The 25,793-nt window shown below is 52.9% G+C and overlaps 1 protein-coding gene across 7 annotated transcripts in view; it reads right to left on the bottom strand.

Annotated features, from left to right (window-relative positions):
• LTBP2 (latent transforming growth factor beta binding protein 2) overlaps positions 1-25,793 on the bottom strand; it is a 100,090-nt gene that overhangs the window by 15,045 nt on the left and 59,252 nt on the right. For all 7 annotated transcript variants that reach the window (XM_082383843.1, XM_082383837.1, XM_082383838.1 and 4 more), the window contains exons 9-18: positions 20,301-20,375; positions 17,221-17,343; positions 15,441-15,605; positions 14,968-15,183; positions 13,802-13,821; positions 12,536-12,575; positions 11,513-11,623; positions 9,254-9,382; positions 8,410-8,538; positions 3,531-3,650 (exon numbers count right to left, since the gene is read on the bottom strand). In XM_082383843.1, the coding sequence (XP_082239969.1) occupies positions 3,531-3,650; positions 8,410-8,538; positions 9,254-9,382; positions 11,513-11,623; positions 12,536-12,575; positions 13,802-13,821; positions 14,968-15,183; positions 15,441-15,605; positions 17,221-17,343; positions 20,301-20,375 (1,128 nt within the window). The remainder of the gene's footprint in view (positions 1-3,530; positions 3,651-8,409; positions 8,539-9,253; positions 9,383-11,512; positions 11,624-12,535; positions 12,576-13,801; positions 13,822-14,967; positions 15,184-15,440; positions 15,606-17,220; positions 17,344-20,300; positions 20,376-25,793) is intronic.

Genomic DNA, 25,793 nt, shown 5'->3' with positions numbered 1-25,793 from the left:
CGCAGGTGGTTTTTCAGGTGGTGCGTGTAAGGAGATACCCAGAACTCCCGGGCAATCTTGGGGACACTGAGATAAGGCTCACCTCTGGAAAGAGGGCAGCCAAGAGCCCCTAGTTGGGCTGTGGTGACACCAGGCTAAACTATTCTAAGGGCTTCTGTAAAGACAGAGATGGAGAGAATGAGACAGAGGTGGAGGAAATGAAGGTCCTAGGGCCACCAACTTTGGCCAGCACCATGGCCTGCTGGCCTTGGCTGAGGTACCGAAAGAAAATGGGCAAAGCCATTGGGAATTATCCACAATTCCTGCTTCAGGGATGCGAGACTCTGGGATGAAGAGAAAGAGAATGAGGCAAGGATCCTCCTCTAAGACCACACTGAGGAAAAATGGAGTCTTTGGACCTCTCCTGCAGGGATCAGGCAGGATAGGAAGGAGATTAGATTTACCAGGAGCAAAGGGCCCTGAGGTCTGCCCTGCCCCAAATGTTCTGGGCACATCTGTGGAGGTGGTGCCCGAACTGCTTCACACTGGGCATGAGGAGACTTGCAGGATGAATGCTGTTCACTAAGAATTCCAGCTCTTCACTTCTGGGCCATGGTGGGCTTGTGCCTCCTGGTCCCTTGTGGTTGGACGGGGCCAGGGGACTAGTGCTGGCCAATAGCTATAACGTGTGTAATTCATGGGCCCAAACATTTATTTGTGTGCAAACCTGCAGAGTGTTCTTTCTTTCCTCCATGAACACTGGCCATGTTCAAGATGCTGGCTATTCCTTAAGCCAGGTTCTAGGGTGAGGAAACGTGGGGCAGGATGTTTCCTCATGATGGACATGTGGCCTTGGTCAGATATCAAGTTTGTGGTGTCCTAAATCACTAAGGTTGAGGTTGGTTGTTAATGTAGTATAACCTGGCCTATCCTGGCACACCACCACTGGCACACCTGCCACACCTTCCTCAGACCAGAGCCCCAGCCAGCGATGATCATGTGTGAGAGGTCTGTCAGCAGGTGAGAGAGGGAGGGCAGAGGGTCAAAGCAGCCCACAGTCTCTACCTGAGCCAGGGCAGGCCTCTTCTAAGTGGGGTTGGATATAATGGAGACACTAGCCTAGCCGATTAAAGGAGCCAGATAAAGATTCTGGATGAAGTGGGTTCCATGTTAAAGGCACAGGCTCTGATGTCACCAGATATCTTGAGGCTGTTCCACCAACCTCTTGGTGCCTGGAGCCAGATTTTTCTGCCTAGTCTAGGGTTTGAATTTTAATCTAAGCTTATGGTATGTTTTGGTAGCTTTTACCCTGGTCCTCGGGGGCAGGAGCTATCTGTCTTTTTATTGCTATATTCCTAGCCCATGGCTGGGACCCAGCTGGCACTCAACAAGTGTTTGCTGACCAAAGAATGAGACCATGTGACTAACTAAACCTTCACATCCTCTTGGTATGAGGCTGCTGAAGAGATCCCAGAAGACCCAAGGAGACAGTCAGCCCAGGGACCAGCTTGCCAGCCTGCTGTCTGTACACTGGGAGGATCCTGGAGCTTCTCTAAGCAGCACTGCAGCCTCTGCGTGAGGAAATGTGAAGGTGCTGCCTCTGTTCCTGTGAGAGCACAGGGTGGGGAGGGTGCTCACTCAGGGGCCAGACGCTCAGGTGACCTTGGACGTGGGTGGGGACAGCAGAGCCCTGGCAGTCTGCAGGGGAGTCTAACCCCTTTCCATGGGAGCCCAGAGTCCTGGTACGATGGAAATGCCATCGAGACTTTGGATGGGCTGCTGTCCAGACCACTTGGGCCTTTCACCAGAGACTTTGAGTTTAGGTGGAGAGAGTGGTTTCTTGGTTGGAAGAAGAAGAAAGAAGGAGAGGAAATTCACTGGGCTCTCGGGGTGATGGGCCGGGTCTGTGGTTATAGGTGGAAACCTGGAGAAGTGTGCAGGCTACGTCCGTTTTTCTCTCAGCAGACTCAGAGTGTCTGCCCTGGGCCAGGAACTCAGCCTGACCTCCCAGCCGAGGTGTGTGTCTGGAACCTTTCCTCCGGAAGGGAAGGGGACAATCCAGGGGCACGGACTCGGGTGTTGTGGGGAGATTAGACGTGAGGGAGAATGGGTCCTCAGACAGTAGTGCCGCCCCTTACTTGCTGAGGGGCTGCATGTGCGCTTTGTATGTGGCAGGTTATTCAGTCCTCACAAGAGCCCCTAAGATGGGCATTATGGTTTCCATTTTCAGACATTGAGACAAGAGCCAAACCCAGGCCTGTCTCCGCCAGAGCCTGTGCTCTTACATGGACTGGTTAGTATAAATTTGATATTTCTAATGTCCTGGTATTTTTCTTAGTTCATTTCCTTTAGTTTTGCTTTACTTTTTAACAAAGTCTAATGCCAAGTTAATAATGTTCGATGCTTAAATGAGGCAGTCTATCAGATCCCTAGCACAGCACCTGGCACATAGCAGGCACACATCAAATGCTAACTCCCTTCACTCTCCCTTCTCCTGGAACATGCCAGGCTGTCTGTCCCCAGTAAGTTAGTGAGGATAAGGGAAGTGGGTTCAGGCTTTATCATAAGTGGGCCTGAGTTTAAAGGGGGAGGCATTGAGAGGGGAAAGTAACACGCCAGGGATGCAGACAGAGCATTGTCTGTCCTACACCCCTAGTGACCTCTCCCCTTTGCCAAGACCTGCCAGGGCTCTGGACTCTGCTTCTGTGGTAGTGGCATTGGGAAGGGGGTGGGCTCCCTTCACCAGACACACAAGCTCATCTCTCACCTCTAGGACCCTCTGAATCCTGGCCCAGGGAAACCTGGAGGCAGGGAGGCATCTGGGCCTAACCTTGGATCCAGGGCAGGACTTCTTTCCAGAGAGAGCCTGGATTCCCCCTCACCCCTTCCTGTCTCAGCCAGTCTTGGGAGCACATGACCCAGGCCTCTTGCAAGCATCTGAGACCCCCAGCCTGGCAGGGGGGTGCAAGTGGCAGGGCTACCAGGAGCTGACATGATGGTGGCAGGTTCAAGCCAGTCTGTGAGGACATCAGTTGGCAATGACACAGCCAACTTATGGCAGGGCCTGGGAAAGGGGGCCAGGATGAAGGCTCGTTTGTTCATTTATTCCACTAGCATTTGTTGGGGTGTCCAACACATGGACATTTGTCAGGTGTCCATGCATGGTCATCTAAGGATATGGTCCAGCTCTGAGGAACTCACAGCCTTAAAGCTTTAGCAAGTAGGCCAAGCCCAAGGCCCCAGGCACCTCCCAGATAGATCAACCTTCCCTCTGCCGCATGACTCAAGGTGAGGGGCAGAGGTGCATGGAGGGGTGCTCCCGGGATCTCATGTACATAAAGTTACTGTGCTCCGTGCTGCCGGGACAGACAGGATGCCAAAATCCCACTGAGGGGACAGAAGGGATCCAGAATCCACAGATAGGTCTCTCTGTGCACAGGAGGGGGCTCGGCATCAAGGGGCCCAGTCGGGGATAAGCTGGAAGGGGAGCTGGTGGTGGGCAGTGCACAGGGAGGGACCAGGAGAGGGTGGAGCGGCACCCCATTCCTTACCTTGGCAATGTCCCTTCCTGACCATCACATAGCCCTGGTCACACTCGCAGTGGTAGGAACCTTCCATGTTGGTGCACTGCCCCCCGCTGCACACCTCGGGCTGCTCACACTCGTCTATGTCTGTGAACACACAGAAAAGTCCTGAGTTGGGGCCAGCCCTGCAGGGGGTCCTGGGACATCCGTTCAGAGGCCAAGGCCAAGGACACCCATGCTGAGGCCCAGGCAGGGAAGGCATCCTTGCTGCAGCCATGAAGGGCAGGGTCTGAGACTGACCTAGCTCAGGCCCCTGCAAACTCCTGAGTTCTTTTCTCCTGGAGGGGATGGCTACTTTGGGGGCCCACGGGGACTCTCCCAGCTGTCTCCTTACCCCAGTGCAAGGGCTGGTCTTGAGGTCAGGTGGCTGTGCCTATGGCACTATCTGAGGAAGCCAACAAAGTCCCCCTCTTGACCCCAATAAATCCCCCAGAAGTCTGCTCCTAGAGTTCCTAGGGTCCTTCCTAAAGGTTAGGGATTGGAATTCCCTGGCAGTCCAGTGGTTAGGACCAGGATGGCGCTTTCACTGCCGGGGCCCTGGTTCGATCCCTGGTCAGGGGAGCTAAGATTCCACAAGCCATGTGGCATGCCCCCCCCCAGCCAAAAAATAATAAGTTTAGGGATTAAGCAGCCAGTGAGAGACAGCATCTTAGGCAGCTATGGATTTGTCCATTTGGTTTCTGCCATTGTCCCAAAGCATAATGGTGCCCTGTGATGGCTTGAAAACCCAAGCCTGGTCATGCCCCTCCCCTGCTGGGTTCCCTGCTGCTCAGCCTGCCTCACAAGGCCTCACCCCAGCCTTGCTGTGTATGCTGATCCCCACTGGTCCAGCCACCAAGCCTTTGTTCACACAAATGCCTCTGCTTGGTTTGATGGCCAGCAGAGCCCTACTCCCATTCCAAGGATGGGTTCAGGGCTTCCCTGGTGGTGCAGTGGTTAAGAATCCGCCTGCCAATGCAGTGGACACGGGTTCAATCCCTGTTCCGGGAAGATCCCACATGCTGCAGAACAACTAAGCCCGTGTGCCACAACTACTGAGCCTGCATGCCACAACTACTGAAGCCCGCATGCCTAGAGCCCGTGCTCCGCAACAAGAGAAGCCACTGCAATGAGAAGCCCGCGCACCGCAACGAAGAGTAGCCCCCCTGTTCGCCGCAACTAGAGAAAGCCCGCGCACAGCAACGAAGACCCAACGCAGCCAAAAATAAAGTAAATATAATAAAGATAAATTAAAAAAAAAAAGGGTGGGTTCAATTTATCAACTCTAGGTCACTCTGGCCACTCCCCATTCCCTGCCCCCCACAGTCAAATTAATGGAGGACTCACCCTTGCCCCCACCTGTAGCAATGGTTCAAACACTTCACAGAGGCTTTGTGCAGATGAAATGAGATAATCCACGTAAAGGGCTTAGCACAGTGCCTGCCTGACACAAGGTGAGCACTGAAGAAATGTTAGCTATTATTATTTTTATTCTAGCATTAAACCTACTCTATAAAATCCAAGCTCCTCAGCCTGGCATGTGAGATCTTTTGTGACCTAGCCCCCGCCTGGTTCTCTCACCTTGGTTGCTGCTTCCCACATGCCTCCTTCTTTTTCTTTTATGGTCAAAATTTTAATATCAAAAACTTATAAATGTTTGGTATTAGTCCACATACAATTCAGTTTTTGGTGTAAAGTTCTTTGGCCGCAAGAAAAAACACTTGGTTTACTTCACTAATAGGAATATCTCTTAATGCTGAGATGGCCTCTTCTTGGTATTTCTTCTGCTGTTGATTTCTGGCATAGTTATCTGTGATTGCATGAATGGAGTTGAGTGGAGAGGTTCTCATCATGTTTATCCCAAATAAGAGCACATATAGTAATCACATGATTACTATAGTAATGAGGAGGTACACAGGCAATACAGCTGCTCGATATTTTTGAGGCCAATAGGATAAGCCTAAGGAGTTTAGCCTAAGGAGCTTCTGCATGTGCTGTTCCCTTGCCTGGAGTGGCTTCCCACCCACCAGCTTGGCTGTTTCCTTCTCATCTCCCAGTGAGGCTGCCCTCGCCCCTCCAACCCATATGGCCCTTCCCAGGGTTCCCTTAGGAATCAGCCCTTATATTGAATAGTAACTGCTTTTTTTTCTCCCTGACTGCTGAGAATGTGCCTTATTATCCTAGTGTCCTTAGTACCTAGCCCAGACCCCCCAAAAGTACTTACTACATGAATGGAATAATAAGCATTTGTTTATAGACATGAGCAATACTTCATGACACTTTAGTGCACAGTGGAGTCACTGGCAGATGGTATAAAATGTACACTCCCAGGCCCGCGTCCAGAGATTCTGATGCAGCAGTACTGGGCGGGCCCAGGAACCTGCAGTTTAATAACTCTCCAGGCAATTCTGAAATAACTGGTCCTCCCTTTGGGAAGCTAAAGAGAACCTGATAAAGGACCCACAAACTGGTAGGGCCAGGATGACTGCCTGATAAATAAGCCTGGGAAAACTGACTTGTTCTATGGAGAAAAATGGAAATGGAAAAGACCCAATCTTAACACCCATGCAAGGATGGACTCCAGATGGATTAAAACATGTCGTGAAAGGCAAAACTGTAACTTGAATGAAAGAAGGTGTAGGAGAATATCTTTGTGAATTAAGAGTGGGGAAGGACTTGTTAAATAAAGCTCCCAAAGCATAAAAAATACGGCAAAAAGGTGAATTTCAATACATCAGAATTAATGATTTCTGTTAAAAAAAGGACATGTGGATAAGGTCAATGGACAGAAGACAAGGTGGAAGAGTTGTCATATCTAAACCCAGGCAAGTATCTGGAATCTATAAGGAACTCGTAAAGAGCCACAAGAAAAAGTAGCAAAGACCACTGGAAAAGAGAGCAAACAATAAGAACGAGATATTTCTAGATAAGGAAACCCAAAGGCTCATAGGTACTAGTAAAGTAAATGTTATTTTAAATATTTAATATTCAAATAATTTATCTTAATCAATTATTTATATTTATATTAATTTCAATTCTAGAAATTGTAATGCCTTCTATTAATTAATTATATAAATTAATGAAATAATTTATAAATAAGAATAAAGTAAATATTTAAAATAAGGAGATATTGTTTTACCAGAGCAGCAAAATTTAGAAAGTGCATGTTATCCTGGATGAGGCCTCATCACACCGCAGCCAGACCCCACTGGGAGAAGCTCTGACAGCTGACCTTGACCTTCCTGCCTCCTCCCCCAGCTGTCGGGTTGGCAGAGACATCCGGACACCCAGGCTGGCACGAGGCAGGACCCTTTGTCGGGGCCAGTCCTGGCGACACCCTTCCCTGCAGCAGCCACTGCTTGTCTCAGGCCAGCATCGCGGGCTGGGCCTGCAGGGACCAGTGCCTCTGGCCCACAACACTTGCCAAGGCTGTGAAGCCCAGAGAAGCCCCTTGCTCCCAGCCTCTGCCGTTGATAACTCCAGACTGTTCTGAGCACTGCTGCCTGAGTCATCTCCCTGAAAGCTGGCTGACCGCATCGCCACCTCTGCTTACAAACCTCTGTTGGCTGCCACTGTCTGCGGGACAGCGACCAAACACTTCAGCCTGGCACTCAAGACACTTCGCAAACTGGCGTCGGCTCCTGACACTTCCTCTGCATACCCCGCGCTCCCATCACACTGGATTTATCATTATTCCCAGAGCACTCCAGGCTTGTTCATTGCTCTGCCCTCTGCAGAAACGGTTCCCTTTCCCTGAAGTACCCTCTGCTCCCTCCTTTCCTTCACCGTGTGTGTAAGGGAAGGTGTTGGAAGCAAACCATGTTTTGGGGCCAGGGTGACTTTGATTCTGTTTCCAGCTCTGCCACGGCTCTAGGTGTGAGGTCTCTGGGTGGTTCAATTCACCTCTCTGAGCCTCAGTTTGCTAAACTGTAAAATGGGGATAGGGATTTGTGTTGCATGGGGTTGGGATGATGAGCTTCATAAATAAAGGGCTTAGGACGGTGCTGCCGTATGAGAAGTGCTCATTAAATGGTAGCTGTTATTATTCTGTCCCCGCTCAAACACCCCTTTGGGAAACCTTCCCACATTCCTCCATACAGAACCAGTGCTTCCTCATCCCACAGTGCCACCATTCACACCTTACTCATTGCAGTAACCCTAGAGCTCACACAGCGCCCAGGCCAGAACCAGCAATGTGAGCCCCAAGAACAGCAGTGTCATTCTCTAGGTGAAGGATTCCAACTGGGTTATGAATCTTACGGCACTGCTCGGAAAGCGCTGCACCCTATTCTCTGTAGTTCATAAAAAAGTATGTGGAGTGTTTCGTATGCGGTATAAATGCCGCATATTAAAGGGCCTTTGTTGGAAGCATCTTTGTCCAGCAGCTCCATGCAGAGCTTCCCAGGGAAGCTTAAAGCCTTGCAGGCATTTCCCAGCAAAGGCAAGCCTGCTCCCAAGGCTGCCCGGAGTCCCAGTTGGTGTCCTCACGCGTCACCCTCTTTATCCAATAGGAAAGAAGCCCCTTGTCACCCAGGATTTGGGGACCTGGTTTTTCGTCTTCATCTCCAGCCATGTCCCCAGTCCCCTCACACTCTTGGCTCCAGTCACAGTTCCTTGGAGCGTTGGTGCATTTTGCTGCCTTTCAGGTTCCTACCCCTCCATCTGGTCTCAGCGACCTCAGCCTCAGTGCAGGGTCTGCTTCCTCCCAGGTCCAGGTTAGAGCCCTGGTCTTGGTTCCTGCGGCCCCCGTACTCCCCACACTCTGCAGCTCTGTCATTGGGTGCTGTGAATGCTTGGATCCTCTTCCACCCCAACACTACCTGTGGGGTCCTGTGCCCCTCCCAGGGGCAAAGGTGGCTCACCTTACCTTGGCATTCCTGTGTGGCCCCCGAGGTGGCCAGCGTGTAGCCAGGGTAGCAGAAGCAGGAGTAGGAGCCCACGTGGTTGACACAGCGCCCCCTTCCCTTGCAGGGGTCCCTCAGACACTCATCGTCATCTGAGCGGAGGGAGGTGAGAAGGACAGTCAGGGAGGCCTTCCTTCGGGCACCTGCCAGCAACCTGCCATGCTAAGGACTGGCCAGGGAATGGTGCTGTGGGGCAAGGAGGGGATGAGGGAGCAGAGGAGGCTGGGGAGTTGAAAAATCTCTAAGGCTGAGGGCCATGAAGTCGGTTCATTGGGCCCATTCAAGAACCAAGGGCCTGGGGCAGTGGCCTCGCACCTCCTCCCTGCCCCGTGTCCCCCCTCCCCCAGTGGCCCGGTGATAACTTCCTTTCTCCTTCAAGGCACAGTGGATGTGTCTCCCTTGTATAAAAATATTGGGGGAGTGGATTCGGCCCACACTGGATGATTTACGTGTTGTGCCTCCGAACCTCTCCCCCAGGGATGGCCGTGGCTTCAGTCTGCTATGCAGACAGCAAGATGGCCAGTTTGAGGGGTGGGCTGATCTCAGAGCTGAAGGCTCCAAGTACCAGTCAGGGGACCCTGGGGTGGCTTCCCATTCTCCTGAAGCCCTGGGGACTCATCAGATGGTGCTCCCAGAGACCGACCTCCCCAAGGTTAAGGTTAGCTTTGTCCATAGGGATTGCTCTCCTCAGTCCATCCACCACACAGCACTGCTCGGACTTTCGGCTGCCTGGACTCTGGACTGTCCTCCAGCCCTGCCTCCACCTACCCCAGCCACTGAGTGAGCCCAGGCTGCCCACGTGGATACCTGCGCAGTAGGCCTGGCTGGGGTGCAGCCGGTAGCCGGGGCTGCAGATGCATCTGTATCCATCAGGGAGGTTCACACAGGTTCCCGGGCCACAGATGTTGGTGGCTCCAGCAGCACATCTGTCAATGCCTGTGGATGACGGAGCAAAGCGGAGGTTATGGTGGGGTGCGGATGAGTGAAGGCAGTGGAGTGGGGTGGGGGCAGGGCACACGGGTCTCAGAGGACCACAGAAGCCTCATCCCAGCCTTAGCTGGGCCCTCCCACATCCACGTATAGCATGGCCTGTGTAAGAACCCACGGCACCTCCTCCCAGGGCCCTGAGCCCTACCAGGATGGAGCTTGCAGCACTGCATCCCTCTGACCGAGACCCCGGGGGTTCCAGTAACCTGGAACAGTGTCCCGTGTCCCAGCAAAGGGGCTCCCCTGCTGAGGCCTCCAGCCTGACCTCACCCTGAATACGGGGACAGCTCTCATCCACAGCGAGTGCTTCCCTTCCCTGGCAACTCCTGACCAGTTTTTCCTAGGCAGACAGACAGATCTGGTGAGGGGGGTCTTGGGACAACTGCCAGGGGAAGAGGGGAGAGGTGGGCGCGGGCTAACTGAGCAGGGCCTTGAGTGCCACGTTGAGACAGGCTTGTAAGCAAGGGGGTCATGGGAGGTGGGGTGTGATCAGAACTGTCTCAGAAAGACCACGCATCTTGCATGTCATCTTGTTCAGAAAGGCAGCAAGATGGCAGATGGACTGGGGTGGGAGGGGAGGCACAGAGGGCCCCTAGAAACCTGTTGAAATGAATTAAACAAGGACTGCCTTGGGTGGTGGTAATGGGTAAAAATGGGAGATGGAAACTGAATTCAGAAACAGTTTGGAGACTCGCCAGGACTCAGGGCTGAGGCTGCATAGAGAGCAAGAGATTATAGCTCTTTTCAACTGCGTCCCTAATACCAGAAAAGTACCTGGCACTTAAAACATGCTGAATGAACAAATGACTGAATGAATGAGTCATGCTTTCGCTCCAGGTCTCAGCCGGAAGCCCACACACCCAGGCTCCCAGCCCTGCCCCACAGCACTGAGGGAACCCCAGAGACCCAAGGAAATGGGTCAGGATGTGGCCTGTAGTGGTGCACAGCGGGGCTTCACAGCGTTTGCTAAATTGGACTGAATTGAATGTGCACACCGGCCTGTTTGTCGGGCTACCCTGCCCCTGGCCTGGCTCCAAGTTTGTGTCAGCCTGGGGGCTCAGGAGGACCTCCAGCCAGGTTCTAAATGTCCTCCCAGAGGGGTGAGGTTGGGGGATGGCAAGGGGGAAGGGGGATCAGGAGAAAGTCTATAGATAGTGGGAGGGATTCTGTCCCCACATCTCTGAATCCCCAGCTGAGCCCCTTAACCCAGCTCATCTTGCCTGCCGAGCAGAGGGGGGTCCGAGGGCACTCCTTGGAGCAGCGCACTGAGCCCAGAGAAGAGGGGTCCTGGGAGAGGGCAGCAGGGACACCCTGGTTCAGGCCTAGGAAGGCCAAGCTCCCAGCCCCTCCCACACTCTCTGGACTGTTCCACCAACCTGCAGGGTCTCTCCCTCTACTGGAGGGGATCTGGAAATACCCCTCACCCCAAGGTGACCTCAGTCTATGAGGTTACAAGCAGCAAGGCCCTGATGAGGACACTCGTGGGGGCACACACACGAGCACACACACGTGAGCACACACGTGAGCAAGGAACAGCTGCAGCAACACCGGCCCTGCTTCTCTTGGACCAAGTCCCCAGACAACGAGCTTTTGAGGAGGGCGCGTTCCAGAGCAAGGTGGATGTGCCAGGGATCTCCCCCATACCACCCCCCAACCACTGCCGTGGCCAGAGCCTGGGGAACGCAGGCTCCAGGGCAGCTAAACAACTTTGAGAAATAGAACCATTTTCCTTCCCTAAAGTTGGCCCTCCCTGTGGGCAGGAGGCTGCCCACCGCCGGGGTACTCAGCTGACTCAGGGTCAACAGCCTGGAAGAGCCAGGCTCCCGGAGGTCCCACGTGCTCGCCTTCCTTGAGAAGGCCCCGTGGATTCTTCTGGAAGGCACCCCTTCTCTTTCTCCTGCCTGGCTTGACTGGTGCTCCAGACGGGACTCCCCCGATCACTAGGGGCACCCTGTGCTCTCTGCGGAATGCGGCCGGGGCCGCTGACCCCGGCGGGAGTTCACTGGACACTGTACATCTGGTGGGAGAGCCCTGGAGTTGGCTCTGGCCGCCCACACCTCATGGGGCTGCTGCAGGTACCTGACGGGGCCGGGGTCACCAGCACATCGGTGGGGGCGGTCACTTGCTCTTCTTCCCGGGCCTCTGGGCTCCCCTGTCCAGGCAGTGGCGGCGTTGTTCCTATGGCATCTCCTGCGGAGGGGAGAGGGGCGGGGGGAGCGAGTGGGCCTCAGCCCCTTGGCTGCCCACTTTCCCACCCCCTGGACAACATCCCCTCCAGAGGTGCACTGCCCTTCCCTCCTCCCTGCCCTCCGGTCCATCTGGCTCCGAGAACCAGGGGTGGAGCCTAGGGCGGGTCATCCCCCCTGCCTCTTAGTCTCCTGAAACTTAACCTGGCCCCAAACAGAGTCAGAGAATCTGAGAGCCCTGATGGGGCTCAGAGCACATCTGGTCTCCCTGCTCCACTCCGCAGGGAAGGAGGTGGAGGCTCGTGGGAATGGCCACTTGTCCAAGGCCGCTGGCTTGTTGGGAATGGAGCCGAAGCCCGGGTCTCCTGACTCCTACTTCAGCACTCTCCTTCTGTCTGCAGAGTTCTTTACAGTTTACAGAGCTCTGCCTCGACCACCAGTGTCTCATCTGCCTTAAGAGGCAGGCATTAGTGTCCACGTCATAGTAGAGGAAGCTGAAGCTGACTTCTGAACAGTGCCCTGTCCCCAGCCCCAGGGACCGGCAAGCTGGGCTCTGTGGAGCTCTAACCATTTCCTGAGGGAAGACAGGCTGCGGGCAGGGCTCTGGGTACCTGACCTGCCCCTGCTTCAGCCAGCCCTTCCTCTTTGGTCTTGTTTATTTGCTGAGCGGCACCATGAAGGGCAGAAAGAGTGCTGTGGCTGGGGAGGTATTTGTAAGGCATCGCGGTGCCTTTCACTGACCTAAAACACCTTCGGTATACAGAGCTCCCAGGAAAAGTGTTCACACGTCACGTCATCCACAGCCTCATCTGATTTGAGCCTGTGCACCAGCTCCCGTGTACTATCTCCACTCCTAGATTAAGGTCTCTCCTTCCCTCCCTTTGTTTGCTGGGCACCACTAGGAGGAGGCACTCACCTGGGACCCAGGCAGATAGCTGGGTAACACTGGTTGTGACCTGCACAGAAACGGGAGGAGGTCACTGGTGGCTTCCCTGTCACCTCCATGATGTGCTTCCTTCCTCCACACTCACCCCTGCCTCCAGGCTCCCCGTCCAACTAACTCCCTCGTTCAGTCTTTCATTCATTCCAGGTGTTGATGAGTTCTTACTACACCCTGGCATTCTGCTAGGCACTTTATGTCTACTGTCTTAATGAATCTTCTCAACTATCCTCCGGTAGAAGGCTGTGATGATCAAATGAGCCGATGTACATAATGTGCCAGCTCAGTGTTACAGCAACAAATATCGTATCAGTGCTATGATCTCCACATCTCAGACAGAGCAACAGAAGCTTTAGAGGTTAACCAGTCCACCGAGGGTCACAGGGCCAGTGTGGTGAAGCTGGGACCCCAGGCCACACCTGGCGTCCCTCACCATAGCCCACGGACAGAGGTAGATGAGCTGTGGGGAGCAGGGGAAAGAAAAATGGGCAGGGGATGGCAGAGGGCCAGGAGCATGGCTGGGGCTGTGAGGACACGGAAGAACTTTGGTCTGGGAGGACAATGCATGCCTCTCCAGGGAGAGAAGAAGCTCCCTGGGGAAACAATATTTGGGGAGAGTCAGGGATGCAGGTTGGAGGGGCAAGGGATAGAGTAGGGATTGGCAGACTGATGAGGGAAGAAGCAGCTTCACTCTTCTGGAATGTTTTTCTAGGAGGACACTCAGTTCTTTACAGGGAAATCCTGGGCTCAGGAGACGGGGTGGGATCCCCCTTTCTCAATGAAGTGGTTTGAGGCTATTCACAGCTCTGCTTCTACTTCCCCACGAGCCACTCACAGAGGAGACCTGAGACCTTAAGCAAGTCAGGCTTAGAAAGTGCTGAATCCAGAATTAATCTGGAACCAGTTCTAGACCTCATCCGCTGTGGTGAAAGCCTGAGTGACAGCCAGGACTAACAGGACACGTTCCTACTTCCTTTCTGAAGGGGGCCCCAGACCTTCCCGAATGAGAGTACTTGCACAGCAGCTGCTGGAAAAACAGGAGCTGTTGTTATTACTTCCTTTAGGGTAAAACTGGGTCTTTGGATCAACTCTCCCACCACGGCTTCTCTGCAAGTAAAATCCTACGTACACTCCATCTTTCTCCCCTCCCTCCCTCACGGGACGCTGCCCTGTGGCCTCAGTGCTACTGGGTCCTGCTCTCTGCCACCCTTGCCCGACTTGCTGGTGGGAGGACTCACTTACCTGGCCAGCCTGAGAGTCACCTGGGAAGGAAAGGTGAGAGCGTGAGCTCAGGGAGGAGAGTCTGGCTGCCTTCTCCCTCCCACCCACGGCCAGGGCTGGTTCAGTCCGTGACCTCCTGACCTTGTCCCCGGCAGACTCAGTGGTAGAGAGAGCTCAGACTCTTCTTACCTGCCTCTGCCCCTGCCACCCTTCTGGCACTGGCCAGCCCAGATCCCAGAATCCCAGGTCTGGAAGGCCTACAAAGCGGTCAGTTGGTGAGAGGAAACCTCCGGGGTTCCTTTGATGACCCCGGTGACAGGAGTCCCACCCGCTCCGGGCCAGTCCACCCCACGGGTGGACTGCCACCCCATCCTCGCTGTAACCCTCCTTGCACTGCCACCTCCTCCGTCCCAACCACATCGGGTCACTCCGCCCCTGCCCCAGGCTACAAGCCAGGGCAACAGTTCTAGGAAGGGGAGGAGTTGCTCCTGGCCTGGCCTGTGTCTGGTTACCGTGATGACTGGGGCTCTGCCTGACTTGCGTGTCTGTCTGTTTGGTTACCATGATGACTGGGGCTCTGCCTGACTTCCGCGTCTGTCTGTTCCCAATTCCTGGAGCACTTTGGCCATCACTTAGTTCTCCTGGTCCTAATACGTCCTTGGCCTCCTGCACTCTGTGCTACCAGTAACCCGGGCTTGCCTTCTGGTACCTGCCAGTGGTGCCTCGAGCCCAGTCTCTTTCCAGCCCCACGCCTCCTGGGCCCAAGGCAATTGAGCTGGAGCCAGTGCTCTGACTCTAAGGCCACGGGAGGGGATCTAAAGGCCCCAGATTCCCCAGAATCCACCTGCCGACTCTTCAGGCTTGGCAGCAAGCACCAGCCCCAGAAGCTGCATGGCCGGGGGCAAGGGATGGAAAGGCCTTGTCAGCTGGAGTGGAGGATGCGGTGGACCTCTCCCACCCCCACCAGCAGCTCCCTGGGACATGGGTACCTCTTGATCCTATATGGGAGAAAGAGGAGGTGAGGCCATGTCATCAGGCCAGGCCATGAGAGCAGGTTTCCCAGGGCTGTGCTGCTACTCTGAACTCTGGAGCCCCAGAGATGGAATGCCGTGGGTCCAGTGGCTCTTTGAGGTGCTGTAACCCGAGGGGAGGGGGAATCTCTCAGGCATCTTCCCCAACCCAGATACCTTTGTCAGGGATGGTCCCGGCCTCCAGCCAGGTGCCGGTGGCCTCCCGGAGTGGTTGCCTCTCTGCTGGCCTGGGCAGGGTCCCATTGCCCTTCCGCCCCTGCTCCCTCGAGGGCCTGGTCAGTTCCTCTTCCTCGGCTTTCCTCATGGACAGACGGATGTCTGAGCTTGAGTAGGTGTAGCCGTGGCCGGCAGGGCAGATCTCCCTGAAGGCCTCTGCAAGTTCAACAGTCAGAGCACAAGCTGAGGGACGCTGTTCCCGCAGGAACCCAGGGCCCTCCTTTTTCCTGCCTTTTGAGGGACAGGGCAATTGTGGCAGCAAGGAGGGAGGGGCCCCAGGTTGGGTTAAGGAGTTGAACAGGAAGGAAAATTAAGAGTCTTCTGGCCTGACGTTAGGTCAGGTAGGGGAAACTGGCCACTGGCTTGGAGGAAGGCCTTCGGTGGCTGAGGCTGAGATGCGGACAGAGGGTTACCTGTGCCAGGCAGGGGGCACTTCTCACACTTGCTGCCCCAGGCTTTGCCCACTCGGCTGCAGCAGCATATCTGCTTGGTGATCCGCTGGGCCAAAGGCAGGGTGCAGGTGCCGGGCCCCAGCAACCGGTAGCACAGCCCCTGCTGCATGGAGACGGCCTTGTCCGCTGCAACAGACACGGCAGGTGGGGATGGGCAGGTGGCCAGCGGGAGGGGAAAGGCAGTGGGTGGAGGAGTGGCCGGCCACGTGAGTTCAGATTGGCTTGGCCTGCATCTCAATGTAGAAGTTGGGGCCCTGAAAATGCTCACAGAACATTAGGAAGAGTAGCTGCAGGAATGCTTTTAGCACCTCCTCATGTTATCTGTTTGACTCTCATCCTCATGTGGGGAAGCTGAGAGCAGGAAATGTGGATGTGTCTGCTTGTCTCCAGATTCTGAGTCTATACGTGTTTACAAAAGCCCATCCTGGGGAGCACGAGGGAGGAGCGGTGTGCTCTGAGAGCCACAGCCTCCCTGAGGAGACGAGACGAGGCGAGAACCACAGGCCTGATGGGGAGCTTTGAGGACCAGGCCCTGTCTTGGTCGTCTTTGCAGCCCAGGCACCCTGGGCAATGTCTGGTGCATGTAGATACTCAGTAAATGCTCTCTAGATTGATGGCTGGCTGGCTGGATCCATGAATCAAAATCCCGTGGGCTGCAGTGAGTGTGAGCCACGCTGGGTTTAGAAAATAACAACACCAAGGGCCATCTCTGCCTCCCTGCAGGAAGGGTCTCTTTCCAGAACTAATAAATAAGTCACCATGAACTCTTCCTGAGAGTGGCCAGCTGGGTTCTCCCCATTCTGGGTCCCCTCATTCTCTGCTGTCCTTTTAAGGCTCTTACTATCTAAGGCTCTTACTATCTCCTTGCCCTGGGATGCTGGGTGCAGTCTTTCCCTCACATGGGTGCTCCCTCTGGGTGGTGCTGGAGTCAGTTCATCTTGTGGCCTCCCCAGACCCAGTACCTGGCAGTTCACAGACTGAGGGCTTGGCTGGCCACAGGGAACTCTGCTGAGCCTTGGGCGGCCCACCTGACCTGGGTGGCTACTTTGCAGAGGCCAGTCGGGACTGGTTTTATTCAGTACTGGCCAGACCTCCCTGGTCTGGCTGCACCGTCAGCTCTGCCATGGGGAGTGGTGGGTGGAGGGGGGCACTGCCAGCCTGGGCCTCTCCCAGCTGGAAACCACAGAGGCCACTGGAAACAGCTGTCTGGGTATTCACGCATGCACACACATGGACACGATGTTGCTACGACTAGTGACACGTACGCGCTCATGGACACACGGGGACCGCAGGATTACGGAAAGGCCCCGGGGCCGGCAGCAGTGCCGCTCCTGCTATGGGCAGGCTCCTTGAGAAAGGTCTGCAGTGAAAGGACCAGGCTGCTAAGCGCAGGCACTGGAAGAGGCAGCCACAGCTCAGCAGGGGCAACACACATCCTCCCAAAGCAGATGAGGCAACAGATGGGACAGTAATGATGAGAGAAAAAACAGAGGAGGTAGAAAATCCCAAACTGCAAAGCCCTCAAAGAAATGCCTACAGAAAACAGAGAAGCAGTGACTGTCTCCGTCCCAGCAGGACGGGGCATCAGGTTTGGTACTTGGGCCCCAGTTCCAGGTGGAGGAGCAGCCCCTGGACCCTGCGATAGGGTCTAGGGGCATTTCTGCTCTCAGTCTGGCCCATGGACCTCGAGGGTTCCATCTCGCCTCTCAGCGTCCCCACCCTGGGTCCCGCCTGCACTCACACACACAGCGACTCCTGGACGGATCCAGCAGGAGGCCGGGTCTGCAGGTGCACAGGTAGCTGCCCCTGGTGTTCACGCACTCCGAGTCCTCGCACAGGCCCAGGGTCAGGCACTCGTTGATATCTGCAGGGTTGGCGGAGATGACCAAGCGCCCCCCGACCCAGGCCTGATGGAGGGGAGGGGTCGGGGCAGAGTTCTCCTATGATTCTCCAAATAGAAGGACAGCAATAAGAGAGCTGCCGTTTACTAAGTGTGATCCCTCTCTCCGGGCCTCAGTTTCTCATTTGTAAAGTGGGGATAATAATAGTAATGATGATGTAGTCCTGTTAGGGGGATAAAATGAGATAAAAATTGCAAATCGCTGGGTCCAGGAACTGGTAATAATGGTCATAATATTAAGAGCTAATGTTTATTGAGTGCCTCGTGTCAGGTAGTATGCCATGTGGTTTGCCTATGATACCTTATTTAATTCTCACAGTTTTATCAAGTAGGTCCACACGGCCTTTTTATAAGTGAGGAAACTGAGGCTCCAGGAGTAACTTGCCCAAAGTCACTCAACTAGTAAGCGGCATCCTGGGAAGTAACAGGGGGAGTAGATGAGGGGAGAGTTTGAGTTGGAGGGTGGAGAACAGGCTGCCCAGTCCCTCCTATTCAGTCTTCCTTGAGAGACCCTGAAGCATCTCTGCGGGACCCAAGATCCAGGGACCATGTCCACAGTGAGAAGTTGCAGGATGGAGAGACACCGGCAAGGAAGAGGAGGCGGGAGGATGGAGGCAGGGGCTGGGAGGTGGCGCAGAGTTTTAAGAGGGCAGGGGAAATCACAATGCTCACACTCTGAGCTCCAAGAAGTCAGGGGCCCTCTTAGCGATGGCACCTTTGCTGATGATGGCGAGCATGGAAGATTTGTGATGGTCACCCACATCCAGTGCCAGGAGATGACACATGGCAGCCCACTGTCATCAGAGCCGCCTGCTGATTCACAGGCTTTGGGGAAATTGGCACTGAGTACAGGAATAAAGGGCCTGAAGGATGACTCAGCTTGGGCACCAAGGGGAACTACTGCTTAGCAGGATGTTCTATTGGGAGGGAGAGCTGGGAAGGGGAACTAATCTGTTTGCCTCCAGTCTATGGCCAGAGTGATGTCTAAACACAAATCTGACTTGCTTCCTGTCTACTTGAGAAGCTTCTGGGCTCCCCATCACCTCCTAGAGGGAGCTTCTAAACCCTCACGTGGTATCCAATGCCCTCCACCATTTTCCAAAAGACTGCGGGTGGGCCGGTGGCTCTGATGAGACCCTGGGATGCCCTTGTTGTCTCCTGTGGGTGCACTGGCTGTACTCCAGCCAGCCCAAACTGCTCCTTTGCTCATACTGGTCCCTCAGCCTGGAATGCCCGCATCCCCTTTTAGCTGGCCAACTCTATTCATTTTTTAAGTCTAGGTCAGGTATCACCTGAAACCTTCCCTGATCCTCCAGTCTGGGAAGGGGTCCCACTGTAGGATCCCATAGCACCCAGTGCCTCTTTCTCTCGAGAGCACTTCTCTCATAGTGTGTAATTGTTAAGGCATCTGTCTTCACCTGGGGCAGCGGCTGTGTTTTATTCATCACTGTGAACTAACACCTAGCACAGTGTATGCAGCTCATAGCAATACCCCAAAATTAGCCTGTGGAAGTAGGAGAGAAGGATGGAGAGAGGAAGCATGGTGCCTGCAGGTGCAGAGATGAGCGGGTCCCATCCCAGACAGGGAGACCATAGCCACAGACATGGGAAGGGAGAGGTTTCAGGGGCAGGGCCTCCTGGGGAGGGCACCTTGGCATCCTGAATCCTGTGGGCTTGGTGGAGGGAGGATAGAGAGCACATTCGAGATCCTGGGAATAACTTTAACACTGCACACTGGGAAACCTGCCAGGCAGAGAGGCCACTGAGGACAGTTTAGATATGAGCAGCCCCACTGCGCTCTCTAAGGGCAAAAATACCAACTTCTCTCCACACCACTGTCCGTGAGGTCCTTGCCTCATTGCCCTGGAGGGAAGCTAAGCCTGGGCTGGGCTGGGTCAGAGGCCTGCCCTTTTGCCTGGTCCAAGCACCTGTTCTTATCCATGGGCCAGAAATCCCCACAGGCAGATAGCTCAGCCACCCCAGACCCCTCTCTCCTGAAGCCTCCAGGGAGAGGGGACCTAGGAGACCATCTGAGTCAATCCCCTGTCTCTAACCTAGCTTCAACCAAAGCGAACTGTACAGACAGTGATTTGTCCAGTTCCCAAAGCTCTCCAAAGGGGCAGCTGCCTCAACCCCAGCAGCCTCCCACTGGCTGGAAGGCCCAGCTCATATCTCACCTATTGCCAGGTCCACAGCCAACAAGGGGTCCCTGCTCAGAGCCATGGCTGAGCCCCCCTTCCCACTCTTCTGTCCCGAGGTGCCCCTGGGCCTTGCCTCTCTGGGGGCCTCTACTGCAGAGCACCTGGGCCTCAGCTGGCCTTACAGAGCCTACCAGCCAGGCCAGCAAGGCCAAGAACTGTGCTTTATGGTCCCCCTCCCCCACTCCCCCTCCATCCCCTCCACCTGTGCCCTCCCTGCTCCTGGCTGCGGGAAGGAGGCCTGAGCAGCTGAGGTGCTTTGCTGGGAAAAGTCCATAGTGGTCCCCACCAACTCAGGCTGACTTGATCTCCCACCCTGGAGTCAAAAGTCTTCCCATTCCAGGGAGAGCAGCCCAGGAGGTGAGTGGATGTGCGGGGACCGGGGCACCTTGAGATACAGCACAACACAGCCCTACAGAAGCACACACCCACATCTGGGTGGGGGTGGATAGAGATGGGGAGGAGGGGAGGGCTTGGCTCCCAGGCCCTTTCTCAGCTTGCTCTATCACTATCCTCTGACTTCCTTGGGCCCCTGGAAGCAGCAGCCCCCATAGCTCCCCCACGCTGACGCTTAGAGGTGCCCAATGGAGACCACTCAGACAGTGGCAGCTGCTCCTTCTATCATGGGGGTGACAGATAGAAGGGATGGGGGTGTCTCCCCGCACCATCAAGCCTCTGTTATTTCTGCTCCCCAAGCCCAGCCCTGTCCCTGGTCATTCTTACCTTGGCAGTGAGTGAGGTTCAGTCTCTTGTACCCCTGGGGACACTCCAGCTGGCCATTTTCAATCACTGGCGAGGCTAAGGAGTGAAGATACAGACAGGTTTCACTGGAGGGCCCTTGGGCTCCTCTGTCACCCATGCTGGGAAGTGGGGTGCAGTCTGGAGGTCCAGCCCACTCTGCAGCTGTGAGGCCCCATCCCCCCAAGCCGTTGACCTGGATAGCTGCACCTCCTTAGCCGAAATCCCTTCCCTGGCTCTCACCAGGCTACTCTCAGCCCACCTTGCTATTACTAAAAATGATACCTGGTGACTATATATCTTGTATATATAGTTATAATAATATATAGTCATATAGTTATTAGATACAGTATATATTATATGATATCAATGTTATACAATATAACATGTGATTGAACAAATTTGTTTTTTTGCTTGTTTTTACTTTTTGTTTTTGAAGTAATTATGGATTTGCAGAAAATTGCAAAAAATAGTACAGTGAGGTCCTGTGCATCCATCACCCACTTTCTCCCAGTGGCTGCATCTTACACAACTCTAGTTGTTTTGTTAGTTTTTAAACATCTGAATATGACAATTCACAGTCTGGTTCTAAGTTCAGTTTATTCTGATACTTGGTCTGAATGCCACCCTAGCTGACAAATTCCCCCGATCCTGGAAGAAGCTCACCGTCGATCGCACTTATAAATCCATGATATCCATTCACTCACATTCACCAACCATGGGATGCTGTTGTTGAAGTTTGGTTAGTAGATTTTCACGTTCCCTGAGGTCAGTTAGTTGTTTTTACAAATTCAAAAAGAGTTAGAAAATCCCAGTTCTTGAGTTTTTCAAGTAGGCAAGTGGAGAGGATTTATAGCAGCAAATCACAGGATGATGGAATTTATTCCAAACATTCATTTTCAAAAGGCTCTGTCCCACCACAACTTCCTTGAAAAGCAGCCCTGCTTAAAGTTTATAACAAAACTGGGCAGTGGTCTGAGTCCAGATGGGCCAATAAGGCAATAACTGTCAGTATTTTGGTGCTGGTACATGTCCTATCTTGATTTCACACCATTCCTCTTACTTTAAAGAGAGAGAGAGAGAGAAAGTGTGCTTAAAAACAAAAACAAACAAGGAAACAAAAACAAATGACATTCAGTAAAAACAGGGAAAACATCTCCACTACCTTGGAGGGACAGACTCGTATGTCAACCTCCAAAGAAGTGCTTTGAAGGTGTTTTATTTTTGAAGATTTTTTTTCTTGAAAAGCGCTAGCAGGTAGTATACTATTGACAGCTACCTGTGATCACAGAAAAAGGCAGCAAATGTGGAACACCCATCTTTTTGTTTAAAAAAAATGAAGAAGAACTGCTCTTTCAGTTTGATGATTCCTTTGCCAAGACATAGCCAGTAATTCTCAAGGGGCATAGGCATTTCCACAGACACTATTCCAATATGAAGCTCCGTAAAGATACCGTTATACTTTAAAGGTCTTGTTTTATAAAGTTAACCGCATGATGACTTCCTGTGACAGCTTGTCTTCTCCCAGCTTTGACTTCTTTGTGGCAATACCTTGCCTATGAAGGGTACAGGGAGGGGACTTTCCATTTAGCATTCCCCAGCTCCATTGCCTTGCTGGTCCTAACATCAGCTGCTGTACTTATAGAGTTATTGGGTAAACCTTATTTTTATTCAAGAAGTCATTTACTGTTGAGAATATAGGTCTTCTATCTTCTATATAGGTTCAAGCTTTAGTGGTTTACGCAATAGATAGTTCTTCATATATTTTATTGCTGAAATAGATTCTTGCAAATACCAAGAGACATGTTAATAATACTTATACCTTCATCCAGTTATACAGCAAAATGTGAGTGTCTCAGTGTTTTAAAATGTTTTATTTTTTTTGATTCTTTTTTTTTTGAACATTTATTTGTTTATTTATTTGGCTGCATCGGGTCTTAGTTGGGGCACATGGGATCTTCGTTGCCACGTGCGAGATATTCGTTGTGGCATGCAGGATCTTTAGTTGTGGCATTCATGCGGGATCCAGTTCCCTGACCAGGGATCGAACCTGGGCCCCCTGCATTGGAAGCGGAGTCTTAGCCACTGGACTGCCAGGGAAGTTCTTAAAATGTTTTTCTAATCAAGATAGCTTTTACTCTATCATTAGCTGTTATCTCTGGGCACATTATACACTGAAGGCAAGGTCTGGTATTAACGATAGTAGATATAAGCTGTATTTTATATAGACTTCTTTTTTTTAAAAAATTAATTAGTTATTTATTTATTTATTTTTGGCTGTGTTGGGTCTTCGTTTCTGTGCAAGGGCTTTCCCCAGTTGCGGCAAGTGGGGGCCACTTTTCATCGCGGTGCGCGGGCCTCTCACTGTTGTGGCCTCTCGTTGCGGAGCACAAGCTCCAGACGTGCAGGCTCAGTAGTCGTGGCTCATGGGCCTAGTTGCTCTGCGGCATGTGGGATCTTCGCGGACCAGGGCTCGAACCCGTGTCCCCTGCATTGGCAGGCAGATTCTCAACCACTGCGCCACCAGGGAAGCCCTATATAGACTTCTTGATCATTTGACTCCTGGGGTCCATTTTGGGTCCCATCTGAGAGGTCATCATTATTTTTACCTTGGAATATGGCCGATTATGTGTCAGAGGAGAAGTGTCAGCATTGCATTTTTAAAGGATTGCTTAGGATTATTCATATTATTTTATTTTATTTATTTATTTTTTAAAAGAGGATTTTTAAAAAATTTATTTTTTTATTTATTTATTTTTGGCTGCGTTGGGTCTTCGTTGCTGCGTGTGGGCTTTCTTTAGTTGTGGCGAGCGGGGGTTACTCTTCTTTGCGGTGTGCGGGCTTCTCACTGCGGCGGCTTCTCTTGTTGTGGAGCACAGGTTCCAGGTGCGCAGTCTCAGTAGCTGTGGCTTGCTGGCTCTAGAGTGCAGGCTCAGCAGTTGTGGCGCATGGGCTTAGTTGCTCCGCGGCATGTGGGATCTTTCCGGACCAGGGCTCGAACCCGTCTCCCCTGCATTGGCAGGCGGACTCTTAACCACTGAGCCACCAGGGAAGCCCCTCTTATTATTTTAAATCCTGTTTCTCAGCAAGAATTTTTTGGAGTCATTTCTCCACTTGGTGAGGGCTGCTTTAGTTAAAACTAGACAACCTAACTGAAAAACCCCACAAACAGAGCATCGTCGTGCATTACATGTTGTGATACCAAAGACAAACATGAGGAGGTGCCGTGTTTCCCTGGAAGCCCCACACTTCCCTGAGGACACTTGCAACAGTCTGACGTAGAGATCAAGTGAGGACATAAATTAGTAAAGCTTAATTTTGTTTTTAAGATTAAAGAACTGTAAATTGAAGTTGTAGTTTGTTTTTTTTTTGCCACGGGAGACCCTGGTCTTCCCCAGGGTTTGCATGTTCTTCCACATGGGGACTAGGCTTCAGCCTAAAAGGCCGCTGTGTGGCGATAAGTGAGTATTCTGAAAATGCTGACATTGAGAAGTAGGATGGGGTGAGGCCGGGAAATGTGAGCGCCTGGCCCGGGGCCTGGTGGCATGAACTGAAGACAGGGAGGAAGAAAGAAAGAGGGGAAGTTGTTTGGAGAAACTCAGAAAGCAAGCTGATTAGATGCAGGAGCAGAAGGTGGGAAGGAATATCTTGAGGCTGATGCCAGGGGCCGGGAGAACTGAGACAAGGGGACATCTGGACAGGCCTTCGGAGGCGTGAGGGCTTTGGTGCATATTGTCCTGTCTGTTTCTCATAATAACCCTGCAAGCAGGGGTCATTATCCCCATTTAACAGGTTAGGAAGGAAGGTGAAGCTCAGAGGGGGCCGAGTCGGGGTTGCAACCAAGCTTCTGGCTGCGAAGGGCACATCCCTCCTGCACCCAGAGAGGAAGTGGAGGGGGAGCCAGGAGGCCAGGGCAGCAAGGTGGTGCCAGGAGGGAGGAGGTAGGCAGAAGGACCTTGCTTCTTTACGGAGCAGGAGAGGGGTGGCAGAGAGCTGGGTTCAGAGTAAGGCTGGGAACCAGCTGTGGCACCTGCAGGGTACCCCGAGCTGAGCAATGTGTGAACTGAGAAGAGCGGGGCTCATCCGTTAGTCTGGAAACATGCGCTTTTTCTAGAAAGTGATTTCCTCTTGAGAGGACTCTGCCTTCTCACTGGCCTGAAGAGAAATTGTCGGCTGGACAGCCCTTGGTGAGGGCAGGCTTCTAGAGAGAAAGAAGTGTCAAAGCCAGCGTCCCTGGTGAGATGCCCATTTTTGCCAGCACCCCGCACCCCACCCGCCCCGAACCAGGGCCCTCAGCGCCCTTCCTCAAACCTCACAGAGGCCGCCTATAGGGGGCTGGGTCCCAGCTTCTGTAAGACCAAGTGCAGCAGCCAATCCAGAAAAATCTGCTTATATCTCTTTGGGGGAAAGAAAGTCGAAGTTGAGATGACCACATGGAAGGGAGAAACCTTGGCTTGGGGTGAGAACTCAGCACCCACCCACGGCTCTGGGTGAGGTTTCGGCAGTGATGGGGGAGGGCGGGTATCACCAGGCGCACCTCTCAAGTGCTCCCACCACACGTAGGCCTTCCCTTGCTGTAGTGCTTAATGGACTGTGCTGTGGCTGCCTGTTTGCTTGTCCATCTCCCCTGCTAGCGCATAAGCTCTGTGAGGACAGGGACCTTGCCTTCTTTGTCATTGCTATGTCTCTGGAGTCAAGCACAGCACACGGAATAGTATAGGCAATCAAAAGGGAATGAGTAATAATAGCAGACACTAAAATAGCTCATACTATGGGCTAGGTCCTATTATAAAGGCTTTACAGGTAATAACTTATTTAATCCTCATAACAGGCCTTGGAGATACTTACTAATATTATCCCCATTTTACAGATGAGCAAACTGAGGTACAGAGAGGTTAGGAAACATGCCCAAGGTCACCCAGCTGGTGGATTGAGCTGGGATTATGCGTCTGCTTCCAGAGGATAAATTCTGAACTATTCCTCTCTACTGCCTACAAATAAATAAATGAATGAACGAATTCATGACGAGCCTTAGGAGTTGTCTAGGCCAAGAATCTTAGGGTCCAGAGGCCACAGGGAGATGCCTGCCCAGCAGGAAGCATATCACCCTTCCTGGGAACTCCTCCTCTCCCTTTTTTAAAACAAGGGATCAGGAGAGTGAGTGGGAAAAAAAAGGCAGGGACACCCAGAAGGAGGTCAGAAGAAGTAATCAGATGCTGGGCAAATGCTCCGTAATGTGTACAACCAAAGCATCATGTAGAATCGGTAAAGGAAATAGTGAAGAACCTGTACTCCTCCCATGGCCCCTCAGCCAGATCAAGGATAAATCAAGGGTCAGAGAGCAGAGGACTTGTGGATCTGGAAAAAGAGAGTGGCTGATCTGGGATTCCTGTGGATGCTTCAAAGAGGCTCTTGGGAAGTGGTCTTGCAGCTTGGACTTTGACCTGAGGAGCCAAAGCAGCTCCTGAGGGGTCAGCT

This window comes from Balaenoptera borealis, assembly GCF_965194805.1.
Source record: "Balaenoptera borealis genome assembly, chromosome: 3".
In the NCBI taxonomy this organism is placed as follows: domain Eukaryota; kingdom Metazoa; phylum Chordata; class Mammalia; order Artiodactyla; family Balaenopteridae; genus Balaenoptera; species Balaenoptera borealis.
The sequence above is the reverse complement of the archived record's forward strand: the minus strand, read 5'-3'. Positions and strand labels throughout refer to the sequence as shown.